Source organism: Thalassophryne amazonica, chromosome 9 (genome assembly GCF_902500255.1).
Source record: "Thalassophryne amazonica chromosome 9, fThaAma1.1, whole genome shotgun sequence".
Taxonomy (NCBI): Eukaryota; Metazoa; Chordata; class Actinopteri; order Batrachoidiformes; family Batrachoididae; genus Thalassophryne; species Thalassophryne amazonica.
This window is the reverse complement of record NC_047111.1, coordinates 23,880,838-23,905,643: the sequence shown is the minus strand read 5'-3', so window position 1 is coordinate 23,905,643 and position 24,806 is coordinate 23,880,838. Positions and strand designations below refer to the sequence as shown.

The 24,806-nt window shown below is 39.3% G+C and overlaps 1 protein-coding gene and 1 long non-coding RNA gene across 2 annotated transcripts in view; one reads left to right on the top strand and one right to left on the bottom strand.

Moving 5' to 3' along the window:
* LOC117516903 (transmembrane protein 211) overlaps positions 1 to 17,917 on the top strand; it is a 282,775-nt gene extending 264,858 nt beyond the window's left edge. Inside the window, exon 3 of the mRNA XM_034177788.1 lies at positions 17,349 to 17,917. Coding sequence (XP_034033679.1) covers positions 17,349 to 17,575 — 227 coding nt within the window. The 3' untranslated portion in view covers positions 17,576 to 17,917. The remainder of the gene's footprint in view (positions 1 to 17,348) is intronic.
* A 1,564-nt stretch (positions 17,918 to 19,481) lies between these two features.
* LOC117516902 lies at positions 19,482 to 19,874 on the bottom strand. The gene is made up of 2 exons (XR_004562568.1): positions 19,722 to 19,874; positions 19,482 to 19,683 (listed from the first exon to the last, which is right to left on the bottom strand). It is a non-coding gene; the product is annotated as an uncharacterized LOC117516902 (long non-coding RNA).
* Between the last annotated feature and the right edge of the window lie 4,932 nt (positions 19,875 to 24,806).

Genomic DNA, 24,806 nt, shown 5'->3' with positions numbered 1-24,806 from the left:
AAAAAGGACCGTTACTTTATTGACAGCCCTCGTGTATATATGTATATATGTTTGTGTTTATTATTATTAGTAGTATTTGCCCTAAGTATTGAGATATTCCATAATCCTTTGCACGCCAGTAGATGGCAGTGTTCTATGTATTTTGACCCCGGTTATATCAGATGGTTGTCTAATCACAACTTGACTTTTGGCTTTTACAAATGGCTTTTTTTTTTTTTTCATATGAAAAAAATTGCATATTTTACAAAGGCACATTTATATGTAAACACCAACACACACCTCATATTAACATGTTTGTTTTTTTACGTAGGATGAATGAGTCAACCAATCAGTGTTAGTGGAGACTCATTTTACCCATAATCCCTTTGGCATCTGTGTGTGTTTGTTACAAAACTTCAGAATTAGTGCATTATTTAACATTAAAAGATATGTGTTATATTTTAACTTTGTACAAAAGTATAACACATATCTTTGGGGGAGGTGATGGTCTAGTGGTTAAGGTGCTGGGCTTGAGTCCAGAAGATCATGGGTTCAAATCCCCGCCTGACTGGAAAATCACTAAGGGCCCTTGGGCAAGGCCTTTAATCCCCTATTGCTTCTGGTGTGTAGTGAGTGCCTTGTATGGCAGCACCCTGACATCAGGGTGAATGTGAGGCATAATTGTAAAGCGCTTTGAGCGTCTGATCCAGATGGAAAAGCCCTATATAAATGCAGTCCATTTACCATTTACCATTTACAAATGACAGAATTGCCATTAATGTAGCTATTCTGTCCAGAATAATTTGATTTATAAATCAAAACCATAAGTCAAAACTGCTTTATTTTCTAAGACCTCTGCCTCACGGCGGAACTGCTGTATGCAGTTAAGGAATAATGACTTTTTTTTGTGGCTATCTGGTGGTCACGCTCCTTTTGCTGCGTTAGAGTTGAGCTTAATGCCTCTCAACTGCTTCACTGCTGCAACATACATAACAAACAGGAGCTTCCAGCAGGGGATGCAGCTCACAAAGACAGAAGTGGTGATTCATTGTTTGGGTTTGTGATCATGGTGTTAACTCAATTTTGAAAGTTTTCGGTTAGCTGTAGCTTCTGATAAATTTTTGGGTGGTTTATCGGTTTAGCTTTATAAAAGATAACTTTTCAGTTAGCAGATTAGCTGTTATCAAAGCTAACTTTTTGGTTAGCTGTGCCCACCACTGTCAAGTATACAACAGGACTTCCTGATGAATGTTTCTGTAAATGGTCAAGGAAGATTCTTTCATGATATGATGTATATGCATACCGTATTTTCCGGACTATAAGTCGCACTTTTTTACATGTTTTGGCCGGGGGTGCGACCTATACTCCGGTGCGACTTATAAATGAAAAATATACCGGTAGGATCTCAATTAATTTACTGTAACAAAACAATTTTACGTGACAGAGTCGATCTATGTTTTAAAATGGCCACCGGAAAAGGAAATGCAATGCATCATGGGCACTGTAGTATGACGGCCATCCTATAGTTCACGCTGGTCGCGATAACCAATCAGAGAACAGAACTTTGGATGCGTATTCCTCACCTCACCCACAGCGTGTGAAGCTGACGAACTCGGTGCTTGCTGTTATTCCGGCTTGGCGAACAGAACAGCTTCAACCCTTGGATATCAATGTGAGCAGAGTGTTTAAGTTGACGCTGAGAGCTGCGTGGGAGCATTGGGTGAGCGACGGCGGAGGATTAGCGTGTGCACTTGGAAGGAGCTGGCATTGATGATTGTGAAAAGCGTTTGAAGCAGACGAACATGGTGTTTATTCCGGGACGGCTAACAAAACAGCTTCAACCCTTGGATATCAGTGTGAGCAGAGTTGACGCTGAAAGCTGCATGGGAGCACTGAGCGACGGCGGAGGATTAGCGTGTGCACTTGGAAGGAGCTGGCGTTGATGATTGTGAAAAGCGTTTGAAGCAGACGAACATGGTGTTTATTCCGGGACGGCTAACAAAACAGCTTCAACCCTTGGATATCAGTGTGAGCAGAGTTGACGCTGAGAGCTGCATGGGAGCACTGAGCGACGGCGGAGGATTAGCGTCTCCACTTGGAAGGAGCTGGATCGACACCGCTGGGAGGTCATGAGCTGCGCAGGTAGGCGCTGCATGGTTCGGCTCGCAATGTGGTCCGCAAAATACAAACATATCTGTAGGTAAAATGCAGCTCACGAGAGGGCACTCGAGGCTTGTGTGACTGTTCCTGCGACTTCTGACTACCATAGAAAAATAAAAATTTTAACGTTACTGATAACATAACAAGACAACAGAGAAGGCCCGAAAAAATGCCACCAAAAAGAAAATCATACTCTGCAGATTACAAGTTGCGACTGGTGAAATATGCATCCGAAAACGGTAGCCGTCACAATATTATCATCTGAACTTTTCATGTTAACATACCTGTATGTCCATGGGACTTATAGTCCAGTGGACCTTATTTATGGTTTATTTTTCTTTATAATGGATAAAGTGGCTGGTGCGACTTATACTCCGGTGCAACTTATAGTCCGGAAAATACGGTATATATGCTGGATAAACTCTTTGTGATGTCACCTATCTATTTTCTCAAGAACGGGTTTGAAGCTAAAATTGGGCGGTTCCAAAAGCCACCTGACACCGCCTAACTCCCAACCAACCAATAAAGAGGGGGAGTGTGGGCGAGACTGTCACAAAGCCTGATCACACTCTCAATTATGGCGTTTCAGACAAGCTAAAGCTAATTGGTTAATGTTGGTTCAGATATTTTATTGAAGTAAATCTTTTCTGTATGCATGTGTGTGTGGGGTGGGGGGGTGGGGGGGGCTGGGCATGACATTTCATAAGAGATGATTTGGGTGTGGCATATCACTTCAGTAATCTTGGAGTAACAATGGAGAGAACCTCACCAAGCTCTCAATACCTATTAATTCACGCTAACACTGCTAATATATAAATGAAATACATTAAGCTTATACTTAGTGGAACTATTGGAGTACAAGCTTCTAAGGTGGTCTGTTTGTACCATTAAGCCATATTACAAGGGGCAGTTGATAGGTTTTGAGCCTAATCTAGAAAAAGTAAAGTGAAGTGTGGATCTCCAACATTTCTAGAGAATGTTATGTTTTGACTTACTGTGTACAATGATGTGAAACATTGGTTTCTCAGAATGCAAAAGATGGAGAACCACATCCTACTTTTTCTGAGTCAGACTCAAAATTCTCAGTCACGCCTTGTATCTCAGATTTTTGTAAAAGGATGTTGTATAAGAAAAATACCTCTGGTGTACAGTTGTAATAAATGTTTTTTACTACCTACAGAGACCAAAACCATTTTTTGTACTAGGCTGAAAACATGTTTGTTTTTGCTGTAAAGCTTGAGATTTTAACATGGGCTTCTATGTTATTGCTGACTTTTTAAGCCAGCCTCAAGTGGCCATTCAAGGAACTGCAGGTTTTGGCACTTACACGATGGCTTAATGTTTTTCAGCACTGAAAGTTGCAGATTGAGATTTATGAACATTTGTCTGAATCTGGCATACTCGTACGAGTCCTTCGTATCAAAAATCTGCAAGAAATTTGAGAAACATCTACGAAAATGTATAAAAGTGAGCTTATCTGTAACATTTTAGAACACCAAGTAGTAAAGTTACAACCTGGCCTTGGTAGTCATCTGTTTTTGTCTTCATTCCCTTCAACAGACTCTGCTCGTAAGAAGAATACCAAAGAGCTACATCACGAGTTCATTTTTATGGTTCAAACTGTAAAAGGTGTCCTCCACACAGTCGTGGACTCAAAATGACGGCACACAATAAAAGCCTGAAGAAACACTAAAGCAGTTTGTAGTGAAAGCAGCAGAGCTGAGGACGTTTGAAGATCAGCCGCTTGAGATGCTTTTCACAAAAACGAATAACAGAACTAGGAGGGACAAAAATTCAATTTGTCTGGTCCAGCCTGCTTTTTTTTTTTAGTTACCACAAAGAGGTGAAGCAGACCGAGAGTGCGTGCTCAGAATGTCGACAAAGACTGTTTGAAAGCATGAGGGAGGTGCTCGACCAAGTCCATTTGGAAAAAAACAAGATCAAACTATTTTCACTGAAATGATCCTCGACTTCTCGGTTGACCTGAAGAGCAGTAAAAAGAGATGAGTGAGACGGTGAGAGAGAAAATAAAATACAGCAAGTTGGAAGAGATTAGTTGGGCAATAAAAGAGCTTCAGCTATCTTTAGAGTGAGAAGGGGAGCAGCCAATCAGAGCGCGGGAATCAGTTCGTATATCTGCCATCTGCTCGAACGCTGCAGAGGTGGTCCCAGTCCAAAAAGCATTTGGTCGTGTGTACGTTCTGTGTCAATCCCTTTTGCTGGATTATGTTAGATGGTGGTGGTGTTGGTTTAAAACACACAGTCGGGTCTGTAAGTGTTTGGACAGTGACACCATGTTTTGTCATTTTTCCATCCGTACACGACCACAGTGGAGTCCAGATGAAAGAATGAAGAATGAAGATGTGCTGGTAGCTGTTCCACTTTAAGTCAAGGGGTTTAACAAAAATATCACTAGGAATTACCTGGATGGAGCAGGTAGCTGAGTGGGATAGGAGTTGGGCTCTCAATATGTAGACCTGGGTTTGATTGCCGGTCATGTTACCTGTCTGTGTCTGTGCACAAAACACTTACTCTACATCGTCCGGTCTTGGGTGGGGGAAGTATCCTGCAATGGACTGGCATTCTGTCCAAGGAAACTCATAGACTCTCATCAGTTTCATGCTACAAAATCCAAAGATAAGCACTGGCACCAACCATAGATCTGTCAGTCAGCCGTGCAGAAGACCAACGAGGGAAGCCACCAAAAACACCCTCTGAAGGCGTCACAGGTTCCTGCTGCATGTGTTTTTCCACACTTTTGATGCAGGCTTCATTTTTTACAAGTCATGGAGGTGCACCTCAGTGTGTCCAAACATGCCTACATCATCTGATCACCCATAATTCTCGCCTTTGCATCGGCCAAAAAAACAGTGCGTACATGCAGCAACATGAGAGGTAAAACAGGGATTAAAACTGAGGGCTTATCCACATGGAAACAGAACTTCACCTACCCGAGCTTTTTCTTTGTCATTTTTGCAAAGTGTTCCTTAAACACAACATAACTTCAAGAAGTATCTTCATCCACACGAAACAAAGTGAAACTGCCTGAAAACATTGTAGTACATATGCCAGACCTGTATGTGGCGCTGTAACATTTCCACAAAAAATGGAGAAGACATGGAGCATGTGCATAACGTGTAAGGAGCTACTCAGTGTAGAAGCAGAAGGCTAGAACATTTCAAAGCAGCAAACTTAGTACATGAAGTCTCTAAATCTGACCTGTTGCATCCTTTCAGCCAAATTCATCATGACAGATGAAAACTGTTATCCACGTAAGATGCCCTTTTTTTGGAAGACGACATCTAAAACTACTTTATTTCCTTATTGTGGAATTTGCTTCTGAATAAATGGGTTTTTAAAGAAGTCCCTCTGTATTTGTCTGCACTGTGTAAGTTTGTCAGCCTGAGCCAGAGGACGCCGCTACTTTGTTCCACCACCAACAAGAACAAAAAATAACTTATCTTAAAAGCTGAAAGACCTTTCTGCAATTATTTCATTAGCATCACAGTCTTCCATTTATTCATTTATTCATTGTTCATCGCAGCCATCCTTTGTCTGTTCAGCATTTTGCTTGTGACAAAATAAATCCCATTAATGATGAACCAAGACAAAAAAAGTATGTTAAATGGCCCTGTTAACAACAACAACAACATGTTATTCATAATGAGTGGCTGAGTGTAGAGAGTTAGTGCTATGATATCATCATTTCAGAAAAGTTCCGTATTGCCACATGAAACCGCAATCTGGCATTTTCATTTATGCATTCTGGGACCCGTTATCAAAAAGTAGTGGTTTCAGGCTCTGAAAATGCTGGCCCCGTGTGGATGAAACACTATACAAAACTTTTGCAGATACGCCTGAACCCATCTCCGTGTACACAGGAGACGTTATCCCACCTCAGCTGGGATAACATTTGATTCCAGTCTCAATAGAGTAAAAAACAGTATTGTAGAGTGAAATCAGCTCTACCAGTGTCGCCGACCGAACGGTCTCCCCGCCCCACCCTGCCTCCACTGCGCATGCGTCATTTCGGAGCACAGCCGCTCTGTGGATGGACTGTCTTCACCCACAGTAATCAAATGGATTAATGGGATTATTAACCATCAGATGACAAGGTAAAACCTCTTAAATCATTCTAAAGTCAGTTTTTAGCATAAACAAGACCGTTTTAAGCAGGAACGAGGTGATATTCTGTGATGCTTTGAAATGATGGACAGACTGTGAAGGAACACAACAGCTAGCAGCCTTGTAGCTGCAGCGCTCTGTTTCCTCTGCATTTTCTGATGAAATAATGCTGAATTTATGTGGAAATGATTGTTGTACAAAAGCTTCAGATATCTGTCGCTGAGACAGATGATGACTGGCGTGCAGTTTGAAGCAAAAGCAAGGCGATGATCGGTCAACCGCGGCTGATGATGCATGCGCAATGAAGGCAGGGTGGACCGATTTTAGGGGGGACCGTTCAGTCGGTGGCACCATCTAGTCAGTGTAAGTGCTTTTACTCCAATAAGAGTTGATTTAGCCCCTTGGTAGAGTATATTTAACTCTATTTAGACTGGGACCAAATGTTATTCCAGCAGAGTAAATTTTACTCAGTAAAATTTCCTGTGTAGATGGGCGGGGCCTGAGCGTAGCTGTGAATGTGAGAGCATGTCACGTCAGTTCAGGCAGAGCACTGAAGTCGCCACTTCTTTGGCTGATTCATTTCATCCATTAAGCTGAAGTAGGCCTGTGTGTTGTGTGCGTAGCCACATATGTACAACGTGTGTATGTGGGTCAGAGTCTGTGGTCTCTCCTCCAGGTGTTTGCTGTAAATCAGAAGCGTCTTGCGTGCATCACATGACCTGGTTCTGTCTGTGTTCGTACTATCTGCCTGCACCTGTAGTGGGAGCAGAAAGAGAAAAATTGGTTTGTAGAGAGTAAGGTAGAGAGGTCTTATTTTAAAAAAGAAAGAAAGAAGAAGCGTGCACGCTGTCTGATGTATAGCTTTGGGGCTGTATCTGTAATTAAGTAATATTTCTTAGCATTTACCAGCATATGTTTCCTGTCACCGTGTTTCATCAATGCCAAACACGGCTGGCAACAAACAAACGAGCGTTGTGTTGTGTTGGTAAATCACGATTGATTATGCACATTTTGTTGTTGTTTTACACTCACCTACAACTTCACTTGTACCTCGACAGCTTTCAGCCGTGACGGCCAAGAAAAATGAGTCCCCCTGCGGATGCTGCTTTAATGTCTTTGCTGTTCAGGTAATGTGACATCAAACAGTTTTGTGGTGAAGGAAGACCACAGCGTAATGCGAGCGCTCTTTCATGTGTCTTTGAAGTGAATGGCAGCGGCAGATAATGTCGCTGTTTGGACAGCAGCCAGATGAAAAGCTCGTTTTCAGGACTGAGGTTACGCACGTGACCGAGAGAATGTTCACTGTGGTTCTCCGAGTCTTCTCTGCGGTTTTGGACTCTACCTTGTGCAGGGTTGAAGCGTGTATTTGGTGTGTGTCCAACTGCACTCTGTTATTTAAATGGTGCGTAATCTAAAGGCACAAGTCATAAAGGGGTTGTATTTAGTCACTTAAATAACCATGGGTGTGTTTTTGGAGCAACATGAATTACCCCACTCGGATTATCTGTTATTCTCTTCTAACAGGGCTATTCTAAAAAGTTCTGGTGTCATTCACACTAATCAATCACAAATATTTTGCTGATATATTTTGATATTGAGCAGTAAAAGCAAACCGCATATGCCACTCATGAACTCACTTATGTAAGGCTTATCTGAATATACAACCCCTGGCAAAAATTATGGAATCACCGGCCTCGGAGGATGTTCATTCTGTTGTTTAATTTTGTAGAAAAAAGCAGATCACAGACATGACACAAAACTAAAGTCATTTCAAATGGCAACTTTCTGGCTTTAAGAAACACTATAAGAAATCAAGAAAAAAAGATTGTGGCAGTCAGTAACGGTTACTTTTTTAGACCAAGCAGAGGAAAAAAATATGGAATCACTCAATTCTGAGGAAAAAATTATGGAATCACCCTGTAAATTTTCATCCCCCAAATTAACACCTGCATCAGATCAGATCTGCTCATTGACATTGACCCTATGTGTCTTTTTGCAAGGAATGTTTTTGCAGTTTTTGCTCTATGGCAAGATGCATTATCATCTTGAAAAATGATTTCATCATCCCCAAACATCCTTTCAATTGTCCAAAATATCAACATAAACTTGTGCATTCATTGATGATGTAATGACAGCCATCTCCCCAGTGCCTTTACCTGACATGCAGCCCCATATCATCAATGACTGTGGAAATTTACATGTTCTCTTCAGGCAGTCATCTTTATAAATCTCATTGGAAAGGCACCAAACAAAAGTTCCAGCATCATCACTTTGCCCAATGCAGATTCGAGATTCATCACTGAATATCACTTTCATCCAGTCATCCACAGTCCACGATTGCTTTTCCTTAGCCCATTGTAACCTTGTTTTTTTCTGTTTAGGTGTTAATGATGCCTTTCGTTTAGCTTTTCTGTATGTAAATCCCATTTCCTTTAGGTGGTTTCTTACAGTTCGGTCACAGACGTTGACTCCAGTTTCCTCCCATTCGTTCCTCATTTGTTTTGTTGTACATTTTTCGATTTTTGAGACATATTGCTTTAAGTTTTCTGTCTTGACGCTTTGATGTCTTCCTTGGTCTACCAGTATGTTTGCCTTTAACAACCTTCCCATGTTGTTTTTATTTGGTTCAGAGTTTAGACACAGCTGACTGTGAACAACCAACATCTTTTGCAACATTGCGTGATGATTTACTCTCTTTTAAGAGTTTGATAATCCTCTCCTTTGTTTCAATTGACATCTCTCGTGTTGGAGCCATGATTCATGTCAGTCCACTTGGTGCAACAGCTCTCCAAGGTGTGTTCACTCCTTTTTAGATGCAGACTAACGAGCAGATCTGATATGATGCAGGTGTTAGTTTTGGGGATGAAAATTTACAGGGTGATTCCATAATTTTTTCCTCAGAATTGAGTGATTCCATATTTTTTTCCTCTGCTTGGTCTAAAAAAGTAACCGTTACTGACTGCCACAATCTTTTTTTCTTGATTTCTTATAGTGTTTCTTAAAGCCAGAAAGTTGCCATTTGAAATGACTTTAGTTTTGTGTCATGTCTGTGATCTGCTTTTTTTCTACAAAATTAAACATCTGAATGAACATCTTCCGAGGCCGGTGATTCCATACTTTTTTGCCAGGGGTTGTATTACTCCATATAAACAGCAGAAAAGTTCAAAGCTTGACTTTGGACCAGATGTGTTCCTGAATTGCTGAGAAATGGCAAATTTGCCAAAGGTCAGTCATTCAGGTTGAGGTCTTGTTTTACTGATTTCTACCAAACTACATATGCCGAGGAACGTTACCCCAGAAAATGCCCTGAAGTGCAGTCGTGAATTTTGGCGAAGGTCAAGGAATTAGATTTTCAGTGTGATTGTGGCACACACTTAGGTGGAGAGCCAACCACAGGTCATGTATTTGGGTGAAGGTCAACATCATTGGGATCAAATGTCAGATTGTCGTAGTCCTTGCTACTGTCATTCCCAGTGTGTCTGACTCTTTTAATAAACTACTTAATAAACTATGTAACTGTTTGAAAAATAGGAACAGTAATGTCAGACAACTGCTTCCATCAAACCAGTCCACTGGACTGAGTTTATGTCAACTCTCCTCGGTGTTAACAGAACAAAGCGACTGAAGAGCTCAGAGGCCTTGGTTCTGTAATTAACAGGACTATAAGGTTCCCAGAACAAGAATGTTAATGAGCAGCATCGAGGAATTATGAATGTGTGAGATTACTGATTACTGTATTTAGACAATTAGCATTTAGACAGTTTAGACATTTATCAATCTTATCATGGACTCTGTCCCAGAAAGAGAATTTGGTTTGTTTTTCTCTCTTATGAGTTTTACTACATGGACACGGACGTCCTGATTGTCACCCTGTGTCCTGCTCAGAGAACAAACTGAGTGTCTCTCTTCACAAATAGGAAAACTGGAGGTTAACTTTGCACTTAATAAAAGCTGCGCTGACCTTTGGGCAGTTGTACAAGGACTTTGTCTTCCACTTTATTTCATTTGGTTTTCCGCTTTCACTCCCTTTCCTGTGCACACACACAAATAAACTCCACTCAAAAAGAGGGAAACAAACATACAAATGTATTTTGGCAGTTATTATGGCACACAAAAGCACTGCAGCCTTGCAGCTGTATGTGAAGATTGGGACAAATCTGACAAACAATAAAATCAAGGGCCCTTGAAAACCACATATTTCAAAATGGATATTAATCTTTTATTCTGAGTGCACTTCAAAGCTATGAAAATAGAGGAAGTGGATTTAAACTTTTACTCATCGTTGATATTTTATTACAAAATGGTAAATGGACTGCATTTATATAGCACCAGACACTCAAAGCGCTTTACAGTAATGCCTCACATTCACCCCGGTGTGAGGGTGCTGCCATACAAGGTGCTTACTACACACCGGGAGCAACTATGGGATTAAAGACCTTGCCCAAGGGCCCTTAGTGATTTTCCAGTCAGGCTGGGATTTGAACCAAGGATCTTCTGGTCTCAAGCCCAACGCCTTAACCACTAGATCATCACCTCCCTTTACGAAAGTTTAGTTTTCATCTTCGTTGGTGTTATAATTTTAGTTTCCTTTTCCGTCTGCAAGTGAAAGTCTGAGACTTACTAGACCAGTGGTTTCGGACTAAAAACTAGAGCACTGCACTTGTAGAGCGCAAACCGCCGCCAACACGAGTTTCCAATTCCACAAAGTTTTACCTTGGAAAAAATTTTCAAGGTCAAGGTCCTGTTAGAAGGGACTTTTCATAAGCTAAAATATAATACAAAATATGGATCAAAGGGGCTTTTAAATGTTAAAAAGATCCTGTTTACACGATCAAAACAAGACAGACAATCCATGACAGAAACATAACCTGCTTTGAAAGGTTCAAATGTCAGCAGTCAGGAACAAAGATGAGTGTTCTGTAATTTATGTTTGTAGCATGGCCCAAGCAGAGGGTCACCCCTTTGATTCTGGTCTGCTTGAGGTTTCTTCCTCAGAGGGAGTTTTTCTTTACCACTGCTGCTCTGGGGGTTAGTAAGGTTAGACCTTACCTGTGTGAAGCGCCTTGAGGCAGCTCTGTTGTGATTTGGCGCTATATAAATGAAAATAAATTGGAAAAAAAAAGATTATGATCAAGGATCATGGTCACAGTTTGACAATCAGGATCTAAGGTTAGGATCAAAGATGACTGATTTGGATCAGTGGTAAGCAATCAGAACCAAAGGTCAGTGATCACGCTCACAGCCCAGGATCAAGGATTACTGATCAAAGATGAGTGATCAGGGACAAAGACGAGGCCCGCTGGTCGGTAAGCAAAACCCACGCTAAAACATCAGGATCAAAGGTCAACAGTCTGAATCAAAGAGATCACAGAACTAATCCTCTCACAATGAAAAAGACATCATTCGTTGACTGTCCTAATTTTAAATGGTAGAACTGTGGATAATGTAAAAACTAGAAGCACTCAGAGAGTGCAAACCTCCGCCAAGGCTATGGGGTCACTGACGTCATAACATCTACACGCCATGGAATCATTGAACCTAAAAAAGTCTAACGATGTTTGCTCAGTAGTAAAAAAAAGTTTCATCTGCTGTGACTGGATACCATGTATCCTTAGCTCTTGGCATCACAGTTTATTGCAACTTGCACCTTTCCCAGAAGCTACTGTCATCTGAGCACTGATATTGATATTGCATGTGCTTATAGACAAAAACAAATAAGAGACAAAATTCAATTTATTATTCAACTAAACTGCAAATATATGAATTTTTTTAACATTTATGAAACACTTCTCTAAACAAGGCCATAGGGTCACTGACCCTAAAGAGATTCTCTCCTTGGCACAGTGATCTATTTCTTTTTGTCTCTTTCTCTAAAATTGTATATAATAATCATTAGATTATTAATATATAAACAAAAATAAATGTAAGAAATATTACAATTTGAAAACAAATGCACCTGAAGGTGATGACAGCTGCAACTGCTTAATGCTAACTTTTAACATTGAAAATGCCATAGACATGCTAACGCGTTAGCATCGGGATCTGGATCGTGATCCAGATCACCACTAAAACTGAATAATAATCATTAGATTATTAATATATAAACAAAAATAAATTTAAGAAATATTACAATTTGAAAACAAATGCACCCGAACGTGATGACAGCTGCAACTGCCTAATGCTAACTTTTAACATTGAAAATGCCATAGACATGCTAACGCGTTAGCATCGGGATCCGGATCGTGATCTGGATCACCACTAAAATTTAATCACTTGTTCCTCTTGTCATTTCCAACCACTCCACAAAATTTCATCAAAATCCGTTCAAAACTTTTTGAGTTATCCTGCTGACAGACAGACAAACAAACAAACAAACGCGACCGAAAACATAACCTCCTTGGCGGAGGTAATTAGTACACCTGAACATAATGTAGCTCGCCAAGCAGCAAATTCATAATTGCTGGTTGACCAACTATTGGTTCTAAAACTCAGATGGTTTCATTGCTACGTTATAAACATCCATTCCCTTCTTCAGATTAATTTCATAATTGGGTTTAAAGTTCATGAACAAATAAAGCAAACACATTGAAAGGTCGTAGCCCATCATTGTGGCTCTGTGTGGAAAGTTTGAGTTTGAAACTGGGACCCATTTGTGTCTGACTACGTCGATGCCTCCCCATTATTTGCCGTCCCACCGACTCTCAGCCATTATGAAGACCTTGTGCACTCGACAGCACTCATCAGTTCCGTCTGAATGGGGCTTTATTCCTCGTCACTGTGGACAACGCTTTGGACAGACACTCCTCCCAGTCTGAGCTGTCACAAATACAGAACGTTCAGGGTCGAGAGCTTAATAAACTGTTTTGGGACGTACAAGATGGAAACACAGCGTTTTTATCTGCCTGGTTGATGCCAAGACAGCTGTTTAAACCCTCTGCTTTTTAAAGAATATTCTTCGTCAGTCCACAACCTTTTGGGTGGGTTCGGGTTCATTTTGTGATGTTGAATGTGACTGCACACATTAATTTATTTGATTGCCATTGGTTGCACAAGGCATAAAGGTTTTCAGATCATTTTTTGGCATGTATTTAGAATACATGTAAGTACATATTTTTAGGCACATTTTATATCCTGTTGCTCACGATGGAGGTACTCAGGCCATGCTAATGTTAGCCTGTTAACACCATGTAAGTAGTGCTAGCGAGGTTTCATACAGACATTAGCCCATGAGATTTCATGCTAATGTTAGCCCATTTGAATTGTGTTATGTGATACTAGTGAGTTTTTAGGCTAAAATTAGCCTGTTTTTATCCATAATAGGCAAATTTTGCCATGTATGCATTCATGTTAAAATACATGTACGGTAAGTATTTTTAGGCACATTTTAAACCCTGTTGTTCATGATAGAGGCACTGATGTCATGCTAACATTGGCCTGTTAGCATCACGTTAAGTAGTGTTACCACATTTTGATGCCGACTCCCGATTTTAGCCCATGCGAGTTTCCATGCTAACGTTAGCCCATTAGAGCTGTGTTATGTGATACTAGTGAGTTTTTAGGCTAAAATTAGCCTGTTTTTATCCAATAATAGGCTAATTTTGGCATGTATATATTTATGTTAAAAACATGTAAGTACACATTTTTTAGGTACATTTTAAATCCTGTTGCTCACAATGGAGGTACTCAGGCCATGCTAATGTTAGCCTGTTAACACCATGTAAGTAGTGCTAGCGAGGTTTCATACAGACATTAGCCCATGAGATTTCATGCTAATGTTAGCTCATTTGAATTGTGTTATGTGATACTAGTGAGTTTTTAGGCTAAAATTAGCCTGTTTTATCCATAATAGGTTAATCCTCACATGTATGTATTCATGAAAATTCAGTAAGGTGTATCTTATATATTATATTCCAATTCTAAGGTGGAACTATGCCAGTATACAAAGGTATATCTAAATATCTAAAAAGGAAGAGTAAAATAGGAGAGTAGAAAAGAGTAGAGCCACTTAGGTGCCTGGTCCTGAGAACCAGGGATGGTAGGTTGAAAAGCTTTTTTATCCCATGGGAACTCTCCCTACCAACCCAAGCAGCTCAAGAAAAAAGGTATATATAATATATGTAAGTACGCATTTTTAGGCACATTTTAAACCCTGTTGCTCACGCACTGACGTCAAGCTAACATTGACCTGTTAGCATCACGTTAAGTAGTGCTACCATATTTTGATGCCGTCTCCCGATTTTAGCCCATGCGAGTTTCCATGCTAACGTTAGCCCATTAGAGTTGTGTTATGTGATACTAGTGAATTTTGGAGCGAAAATTAGCCTTGTCTGACATTAGAATATATGCATTTATGTTAGCATGCATGTAAGCATGTATTTTAAGCACTGTTACTCACAATGGAGGCACTCACTTCATGCTAATGTTATGTGCGATGTTCCTGACATCACACCTAACACCAAGCTACCACCAAACCAATACCTATGCGGATCTGACTGTGTCCGCTGTGGCAACCCTGAACAATAACGGGAGCAGCTGAACTGCAACTTTAAGGTAAAATAAGGAAACAGTGCTGTAGCACAATAACAATTAACAATTATGAACTGCAACTGGATTGCATCTATTGCTTAGCACTTTCCCCAATAACTGCTCATTCACAGCCAAATTTATTGGCTGTGATCATAAAGTACATTTTATTTATGAACTTATATTTCATAAACACTATGACTAAAGAAACTGAATAAAATCGTTGGCTGTTATTAAATCTTTTACTTTGGGTCTTTTAGGCTTGACTAGAGTGGTTTTATCATATTCATATTTATTATTGACAACATAGTTTTCTTACGTATCTCACTTACATAGGTTGATTTTACAGTTTTTCAACACTTGCAAATGCAGAAAAAAAAAGTTTAGGTTACAGCTCCTAGGGCTGTCGTGGGTGTCTTGGTGGCTTCCCTCATTCCTCTCCTTCCTCTACAGTCACTTAGTTTTTGAGAACTTTACGTATAGAATACCAACATGAAAATATCATGGAGTAACTTGGAAATGTTCAGGCATCCATCTCAGGTTTTGCTGATGTTGGCCTGTTGTCAAAAAAAAAAAAAAAGAAAAGAAAAAGAAAACACCTGGCTGTGAATATGGTGATTTACTGTAAATCTGAGGTTGTCAATAATTGTGTCTAGTGTATTTTATCTATGTGAAAGCGTTTTGTTTTATCATTCAGAACTTGGGACATTTTTAAATTTGTTCTCACTGCAAAATTGGTTAATCTGCTTTTTTTTCCTGAACAAATTTTATATTCTGTAAAAAAAAATGTAGAGGTGCCAATTATTCATTAATTTTGACCAGTATTATACAACCCCTGGCAAAAAATTATGGAATCACCGACCTCGGAGGATGTTCATTCAGTTGTTTAATTTTGTAGAAAAAAGCAGATCACAGACATGACACAAAACTAAAGTCATTTTAAATGGCAACTTTCTGGCTTTAAGAAACACTATAAGAAATCAAGAAAAAAAATTGTGGCAGTCAGTAACGGTTACTTTTATAGACCAAGCAGAGGGGAAGAAATATGGAATCACTCAATTCTGAGGAAAAAATGATGGAATCATGAAAAACAAAAGAACGCTCCAACACATCACTAGTATTTTGTTGCACCACCTCTGGCTTTTATAACAGCTTGCAGTCTCTGAGGCATGGACTTAATGAGTGACAAACAGTTTCTTCAACTTCCACCAAAGATTTTCATTTGGATTAAGATCTGGACTATTTGCAGGCCATGACATTGACCCTAAGTGTCATCCCCAAACATCCTTTCAATTGATGGGATAAGAAAAGTGTCCAAAATATCAACGTAAACTTGTGCATTTATTGATGATGTAATGACAGCCATCTCCCCAGTGCCTTTACCTGACATGCAGCCCCATATCATCAATGACTGTGGAAATTTACATGTTCTCTTCAGGCAGTCATCTTTATAAATCTCATTGGAACGGCACCAAACAAAAGTTCCAGCATCATCACCTTGCCCAATGCAGATTCGAGATTCATCACTGAATATGACTTTCATCCAGTCATCCACAGTCCACAATTTCTTTTCCTTAGCCCATTGTAACCTTGTTTTTTTCTGTTTAGGTGTTAATGATAGCTTTTGTTTAGCTTTTCTGTATGTAAATCCCATTTCCTTTAGGCGATTCTTACAGTTCGGTCACAGACATTGACTCCAGTTTCCTCCCATTCGTTCCTCGTTTGTTTTGTTGTGCATTTTCGATTTTTGAGACATATTGCTTTAAGTTTTCTGTCTTGACGCTTTGACGTCTTCCTTGGTCTACCAGTATGTTTGCCTTTAACAACCTTCCTGTGTTGTTTGTATTTGGTCCAGAGTTTAGACACAGCTGACTGTGAACAACCAAGATCTTTTGCAACATTGCATGATGATTTACCCTCTTTTAAGAGTTTGATAATCCTCTCCTTTGTTTCAATTGACATCTCTCGTGTTGGAGCCATGATTCATGTCAGTCCACTTGGTGCAACAGCTCTCCAAGGTGTGATCACTCCTTTTTAGATGCAGACTAATGAGCAGATCTGATGTGATGCAGGTGTTAGTTTTGGGGATGAAAATTTACAGGGTGATTCCATAATTTATTCCTCAGAATTGAGTGAGTCCATATTTTTTTTCCCTCTGCTTGGTCTAAAAAAGTAACCGTTACTGACTGCCACAATTATTTTTCGTGATTTCTTATAGTGTTTCTTAAAGCCAGAAAGTTGCCATTTGAAATGACTTTAGTTTTGTGTCATGTCTGTGATCTGCTTTTTTTCTACAAAATTAAACAACTGAATGAACTCCTCCGAGGCCGGTGATTCCATAATTATTGCCAGGGGTTGTATTATATTATATTATATAATACAGGCCTAACTGCTTCATTGTTACTCCTCTACTGACACCAAGTGGCCTCTCAGTAATCATTACGGTGAACAAATCTCCCTTGAGATTTTCACCTTTTCCAAATCTCTTTTGGTATTTGTTCCCTCCAACAGCTGATATAGATATTCTCGGCACGTCCTGATACCGTGTCTCTTCTCTGCAGTGTTCATCATGGCTGCCGGCCTCCTGGTCTACCCCTTTGGCCTGAACTCCACTCTGGTCAGATCTTTCTGCGGGCACTCTGACATCTACTACGCCGGTGAATGCCAGATCGGCTGGGGCTACATGCTGGCTATAGTTGGAGTTATGCTCACAGTCTTCTTGCCCTTTTTTGCCAAATACGCACCGAAGGAGCAGCTGTCGCCCACCCCTTTGCCCACTCTCTTATAGTGCACTGGAACCTGTGGGAACAAGGTCTGGTTTCTCCTTCCTGACCACTCTCTGTTTGGGTTTGTTCCTTGTTTTTAAAAAGTGGAACCACGCTCTGTGTTGAATGAAACTGACAACAAAGTCTTCCTTCTTCAAATTAGGTTTTTTCTTTTTTTTTTTTTTTTTTTTACGAGGAATGTTGTGATTTTTAAACAAATCAATTCCAGTCAGAAAAATAGCATCAACCTTTACTACCACCACTGTAAAATGTGGACAAATCTTAACAAGTAGCTGTAATCTTTTTTGTTGTTGGTAATAAGTAACCGTGTGCAACATTCCGAAACAGACGTGAAGTTGTCTGCATAAAGAGAGTGGGATCGTGAAAGATGGACAACAGCCATCAGTAGAACTCAGAAAGACAAAAAACATTTGTAATAAAGGTCGCAGACTGAAGATCTTCATGGATCTACTGTGGAGCCTCGTGTCTCTACTGTACATATGACTTTGGGCTGACCAGAGCTCAGGATTGTTGTGTAAAAGAAAAGCTTGGTTTTTTGAAGAATTTTGAATATTCAGACCTTTCTACTTCAAGTTGTGTGAACTAGGAGGAGTCCTCCAGAAGTTTGAGCTTTTTAAAGTCCTGCCATGAAGAAATAAACCTGCCCGGTAAAACTGGAAATCTTTCTTTTCTCTTTGCTTAGATGTGAATCATATGAACACTGGAAAAAAAAAAAAGCTAAATCTTCACAAGTACATTTGTCTCATTTCTAGTTGGAATATCTAATCTCACTCAGCATAAGAACCAAGAAGTAAAATTTCATAATGTATAATAAGGATTTATTTTAAGATACTACTTCTTAAAAATCTTTTGTTCAGCATCTTGGAAACATTTTAAAACAAGATGTTTTGGAGACTATCAACATAAGATTTTTATGTCCCCCAACGACGTAATAAATCATCAGTGATTATTTTTTTTATCTGTCTTATTTTTTATCTGTCTGTTGGCAGGATTATGTCAAAACTACTGCATGGATTTTGACAAATTTGCACCACAGGTAGATATTAGGCCATGGAAGAACCCATTAAATTTTGGAGGTGATTGGATTCGGATTCTGGATCATGATTTCACTTTGTATAGGCGTTGAAGGATTACATCAAAACTACTTAATGGATTCTCACCAAATTTGTTCCACACATAGAAGAACTCACTGAATTTTGGAGGTGATCCAGATCCAAATTGGTGTACATCACAAATCTCCGATTGCTCTTGTTAAGCAGTATTATCTAAAAACAAATATTTACATCTTCCTGAAATTTTACTTGTTAAATTATTGTGTCTGATATTTTGTGTAGATTTGATAGTTTGACTAGAAAGTACACAAAATACTTTTAAGATTTTACGTTTATGTTTTGGGGAGGTTTTTTTTTTTTTTTTTTTTTTTTTGCAGTGAAGTTGTGTTTTCAGACCAGTGTTGTCATAAATTTAATGTTTAATATCTGCAACCTCATGTCATCTTTTTCCCTTGTAATTCTTTGTGTAAAGTTGTTTGCTTGTTAAAGACTTTTTTTTTTTTCAGGCTCTACCACATAATCCGCGACACTCGAATTCAGGAAATCAGGAGTGTATGAGGCAGGGAGAGCATGCTTACGCGATCAGACAGGCTTTGTTAAGGGTTGATCGAGATTTGAAGTACGATCCAACCGGACCAACTTGTGCCTTCTAACATAACCAAGACAATGTTTAACACAGTAATCAGGTTATCATCTTTTCTTCTGATAAAACATGGATCCTGCTGTGTGATTTATTTGTAATAATGCATTTCCCCGCCTTTGCACGGGTAAACTTTGTCTTCTTTGATGGTTTGAGGAAGAACAAGATACCTTCATTGCAGAAAGAAGATTGATAATAAACTAATGCACATTTTTACCAATTAACCAGCAGAGGTGAGTCACTGGGGAGGTGGGACGTGTCCAAGTTGAACTTGACCTTTAGTTTTCTGTGCTGAGCTGACACATTATTCACCATTTGTGTGAAATTTACTCTTCAAATAAGCTAACGTGTTCTACTTTTTCATGCTTGCACCATTCCTGCCATGTTGAGAAGACAAAATGCTGACTTTGTCCACTTTCTGTCCCTCCTGCCATGTTGAGAAGACAAAATGCTGACTTTGTCCACTTTCTGTCCCTGTACACTGCCAATCACGTCAAGGCTGGACTCCCTTTTCTATTTAGTGTTTATGTGCATATTAGTGTTGAAGAATGGTTTGGACTTCTCCAAAGCCGTAAAATTTAAATACTTCCCACATTTAGGTTCCCATAATGATGTGTCCTGAGATGAAGATAATTACTGTGTATATGTTGCCATGTTTGTAATGTCAGGAAAGAAATGTTGGTATTGTATGGACCTCATACTGTGCTTTGTTGTGGGAATAGCTGGCGTGACTGCACTGGACTCTGTTCCCCATTTGTTTAACCATTGTGTTAAGTCTCAGCACTGGTGGCTTTTTGTTGTTATTATTTTATTTAATTTTATTTTTGAGAATAGAATGATTGTTTTTATCATTGTGGTTATTTGACTGTAAATAAACTAAATGTACTTGCGCTCCTTCATTCTTATTAAAGGGGAACTCGTGTATTTTTTAAACCTGACGTATTGCTTAGATGTTTTGGGATTCATCTTTTCATTTGGGACAATAACGGTTTTAAATGGTGCAGTATTGATTTCGAACGCAAATACCGTCACGGGCTAAATGGCTACACAATTGTAATTGTAATTTTACAGAACAAGCTAAAAACACTTCCCGAAAACCGTGTCTTTTTGCCACTGGACATCTGGTAGCATAGAAACGATCTCTAACGTGCACATGTTTACCTACAAAAAATATAAATAAACACCAAAGTGACAGTGACAGCCATTTACGCTAGCCCTAACCCTGGCCACCAGGGGACGCTGCTCTTCACTGAGTTATTACAAGTCGATTGCCCGTTATGGACAAGTCAGCCAGGGGTCTGGGTCCCACTGTCAAAGCACCTGGGTTTTAGGCAAAATTGGCAAGGTTGGGTAGGATTACTTTGAAATGTAATCCAAAAGTAATCAGATTACAAATAATGCAAATGTATGTACATACATACATGTAATCCACATGTATTCTTTCAAAGTAATTCTACCCAACCTTGAAAATGGGCCATACTAAAATACGAAATGGAGCGAAATGGGGACTTATAATCATGAAATGGGGGTAAAATGAATGAAGAGCAGAGTGAACCAGACTGACTCCAAATAAGTACTTTTATTTAATTGTTTGGCTTTTGTTTTTGTGAGATGCGCTCAGTACATGTAGCACCCTGCTCAGCGCGCCGCTCTCATTGGAACGACATCTCTGCTGTTTTGGCATTGTGGGATAGCTCGCGCCCACAGATTGACCTCGCTGGACTACTTTTGTCACCCTGCTTAGCGTGCCGCTCTCGTTGGAGCGACAACACACAGAATGTGTCTTCTTCCCAGATAGATCTCTTTCGGTGCAGCTTCTTATTCTGACTTTAACACGAAGTTGACACCCGTCTTTCATCACCAACTGTAAATGATAATCAAAACATTCCAGTCGCATCTTTCTGAACTCTTCCGCATCAGACTCCATCGTGTCAATGTTTACAATGTGCTTGAGCAATAACGAGAAGGTGCTCATAAACTTTAAGTTTCTTTAATATTTATTACGGCCACACTTAAAACTTCAGTTATCTTTATAATGTTATTACTGGTAAATTTTTGAATCAATTTAGATGAGATATATAATTATCTCACAGGAATATATCCCAATTATCTGGGAACTACTTTTTGCGCAGGAATTCATCAAGCACGTCGGCTGGGCGCGTATTAACACAGAATCCCCAGAAAATGGCTAGAAGTTCGGTCAAAACGAGAGCGTCCACTTTTAGCTTGTCATAACTAAGCTAGTGGCGCTCGTGAGAGTGTGTACATGTAGTAGGGGCGGGTGCGCCATCTGGCGTTCAAAAGATGAAACTTCAGTCAATGGGTCAGTCTGCTCCATTTCGTTACGTTTTACCCCCATTTCGTTATTATCAGTCACCATTTCGCTTAAAAATAATTTCATAAAAGTACTTAATTGAATCATATTTAATCGTATTTGGAGTCAGTTTCGGTCAGTCTGCTCCATTTCGCTACATTTTACCCCATTTCGTGATTATCAGGCTCCATTTCGTTCCATTTCATATTTTAGTATAGCCAGGTAAAATTAGACCCATTTTAAGCCTTAATTTGGCAGCCAAGCAGACACTTGAATCAAGTCAGGAATACTTTGCTCAGATCGTCCATTTAAAAAAAAAAAAAAAAAAAGTATTTCAGGAAAGATGCCTGAGAATCCCTCATCGGCAATCAACTTTTTTTGCCTGTTCAGTGGCAACATGAAGCCACCTTACAAACATTATGTAGCAGCTTCTAAATCAACACTGCGGTGTTGATTTAGAACTCAAACAAGATATTTCAGTTGTCTCGAGTGAACAGATGAATCTCAACACTTCTAAGAAATAGACCCCCGGTTGAAAAATCCCAGAGTTCCCTTTAACTGCCCCATTTTAAAGAAGATATTACCTCATTGTGTTTGTTTTAGCTGAATTAACCTCTAATTATTGCTGTTCTGTGAATTTGATTTGTAATAAAATCATTGTAAGTTATGAGAGAATTTTTATTATTTCAATAATTTTTACAATTTGTTAATATTTCATAAAGATTTGTGTAAATGTTATCAAACTCATGCTCATTTCCAGTGAGACAAAATGCTACTTTGATCAAAATGTGTTAACTTTTGTACTTTTCAAAGTTAGAGTAGTAACACACTAATCTAGTTGTGTTCACATATCGTGTTATTGTGGTAACAGAATTTTCACGGAAGTGTCCGTTTGTACTGAATCTTCATCCGAATCTCGTCCTTCAGTGGTTCCCAAACTGTTGTTTTTGTGATTTCTTTGGATCAGGTCTGGAATCATGTGCTCCTGTTGCTCCATGTCACGGCATTCCATCACCATCACAGAACCATCTTGTATCCTGCATTCCAACCACCTAGGTCAACAACCGGTCCATACTCACGTCCTTGAAAGTAACCATCTATATGCTGCAGAAACGTGAATGTCCTCCCTGACCCTTCTCCAATAGTTGGGGCCGTCACATTGAGGCATCTATGGACGGCCAAACCTCATAGCTGATGTTCTCTCACAGTGGAAGCAACATTCATTAGTCAGAGTCTCCCTAAGTAACTGTTAGTTTGACACAAACTTGTTCCAGTGGGACCCAGGGATCCTGTAAAGGGAACTGGTACTAAAGTAGAATCCAGTTTCACCTTGGTCCCTGGTTAGTGAAGCACCAGGACCCTACAGAGCTTTAGAACTTCATTCTCTGCCAAAGTAATGGACAAAGGAGCTAACAAGAAAAACTTTTGGTTTGACCAGACCTTGTGAAGCTTCAGTAATTTTTCTTTTCTTCCCCATCAAAAGTGTGATAGTCCCAAGTACAGTTGTGGTCATACGTGCACATACACTCATCATGGGCATGAATGTCATGGTAACTTGGAACTTCTAATGATGGTTCTTGAACTGTCTTTTGTCAGGGTGGAATGGTTGTACAGCAAACATCATTAAGGACTTTAAAAAGAATGGGGTCCACAAGTTTGAATTTATTTATATCGTCTGTAATCCACACAGGGTCTAAATTATACGAGTGAGCAACGCGCAGCGGCATGAAACTCGCTCATGGTACACTGTGTCCCAAACAGAAGTGCCAATTTTGAGCCCACCGTGAAACAGGAAATGTCAAGGTTTGAACAGTTCCTAGATCGACACTTCCTGGATTGACAATAGCTGAGATCTCATGGAATCTCGTGGGAATTCAGTGGCATGTTCACACTGAAACAGGAAGTGCCAAATTTTGAGCCCACAGTGAAACAGGAAACTGCTATCAAGCTTTTCTTCCTTTCATCAACAAGTGTGACTTTACTGGAAATTAATATTTAAGCACAATTTTAGTCCCATAACACCCTGCTCTGGAACTCTCATATGTGTTATTTAGAGACAAAAATCGTTTTTTACAGGAATTGGTTGGATTGAGGTATATGGTCTGTGATGCATATGCTTGACATTTCTGGAAATGTTTTTCCTTTTGAAAAATTTTCTTCTAAATTTCTGTTAAATGACAGAAAACACTATAACACTGTAATCAAAGCACTTCCTCATCCATTGATCTTCTTGTCATATAATTTATTCCTCAATCATGCTCAGATGAAGCTTCCTTCTCTGTTATTTAATGGACAGTCTATCACAATCCAATATTAGACTTCATACGTTATTTTATCAGATAATTGTATCCTATATTATCTCACAGAATCTGATTTCTAAATACTTTTCCAATTAAGAGTAAATATATAAAATTTCCTATCTCTCCAAAAAATAAAGTAGAAGTTCATTTCAAAATGATCAATGACGTATATTCTTCCAAAGAATTTCTGAGAATTCGATTTGGTTCTGAAGGAAAATGATTGTACCTTCTGTGAATGTGAGATTTAGACTGTGACCACTTATTTTTGATTGTGTATTTCTGAATGTTTTCTGGGAGGACTTCTGTTTCTGGTGTTCATCAAAATTTGCAATTTCTGTCTCATTAGGCTAAGAAAATGTCTTATTTGGTATAGCTTGTAGATGAAAGACTGCAAGATTTAGCGTTGAATGATTTATTAATGATGGGGAAAATTTTCATTCACGAAAAGTAATATATGAAGACCAAACCAAACTTGTTTTTCACAAAGAGCTTTGCATATTCTTTCATCACTTAAATTTATGAGGAAGAAAAATTGTATAAATTGTATAATTTTGTTTAAGACTGTAAACTTAATGAAAACTCTGAGTATGTGGAACCTCTTGGGGTTTTTTCTCTTTTAAAATTTTTTTCTTTTCTTTTATCTACCCCCCCATCTTTGTGTTTTGTGAATGTCTTTTGTGCTTGGATTGTGTTATCAATGTTATTTTGTTGTTCTTGAATTGTCAATAAAGTTGGCTTAAAAACACAAACAAAAAAACAGTGAAAGAGGAAATGTCAAATGTTGACACACTTCCTGGCATGGGTGGAGCTGGGTGTCACTGGCCCACCTTGCAATGTCTTGCATGCATCAATCATGTGACGAACACGGGCATCCCCATAATGCGACGTTAACGGGCATCCCATAATGCGACGTTAACGGGCATCACA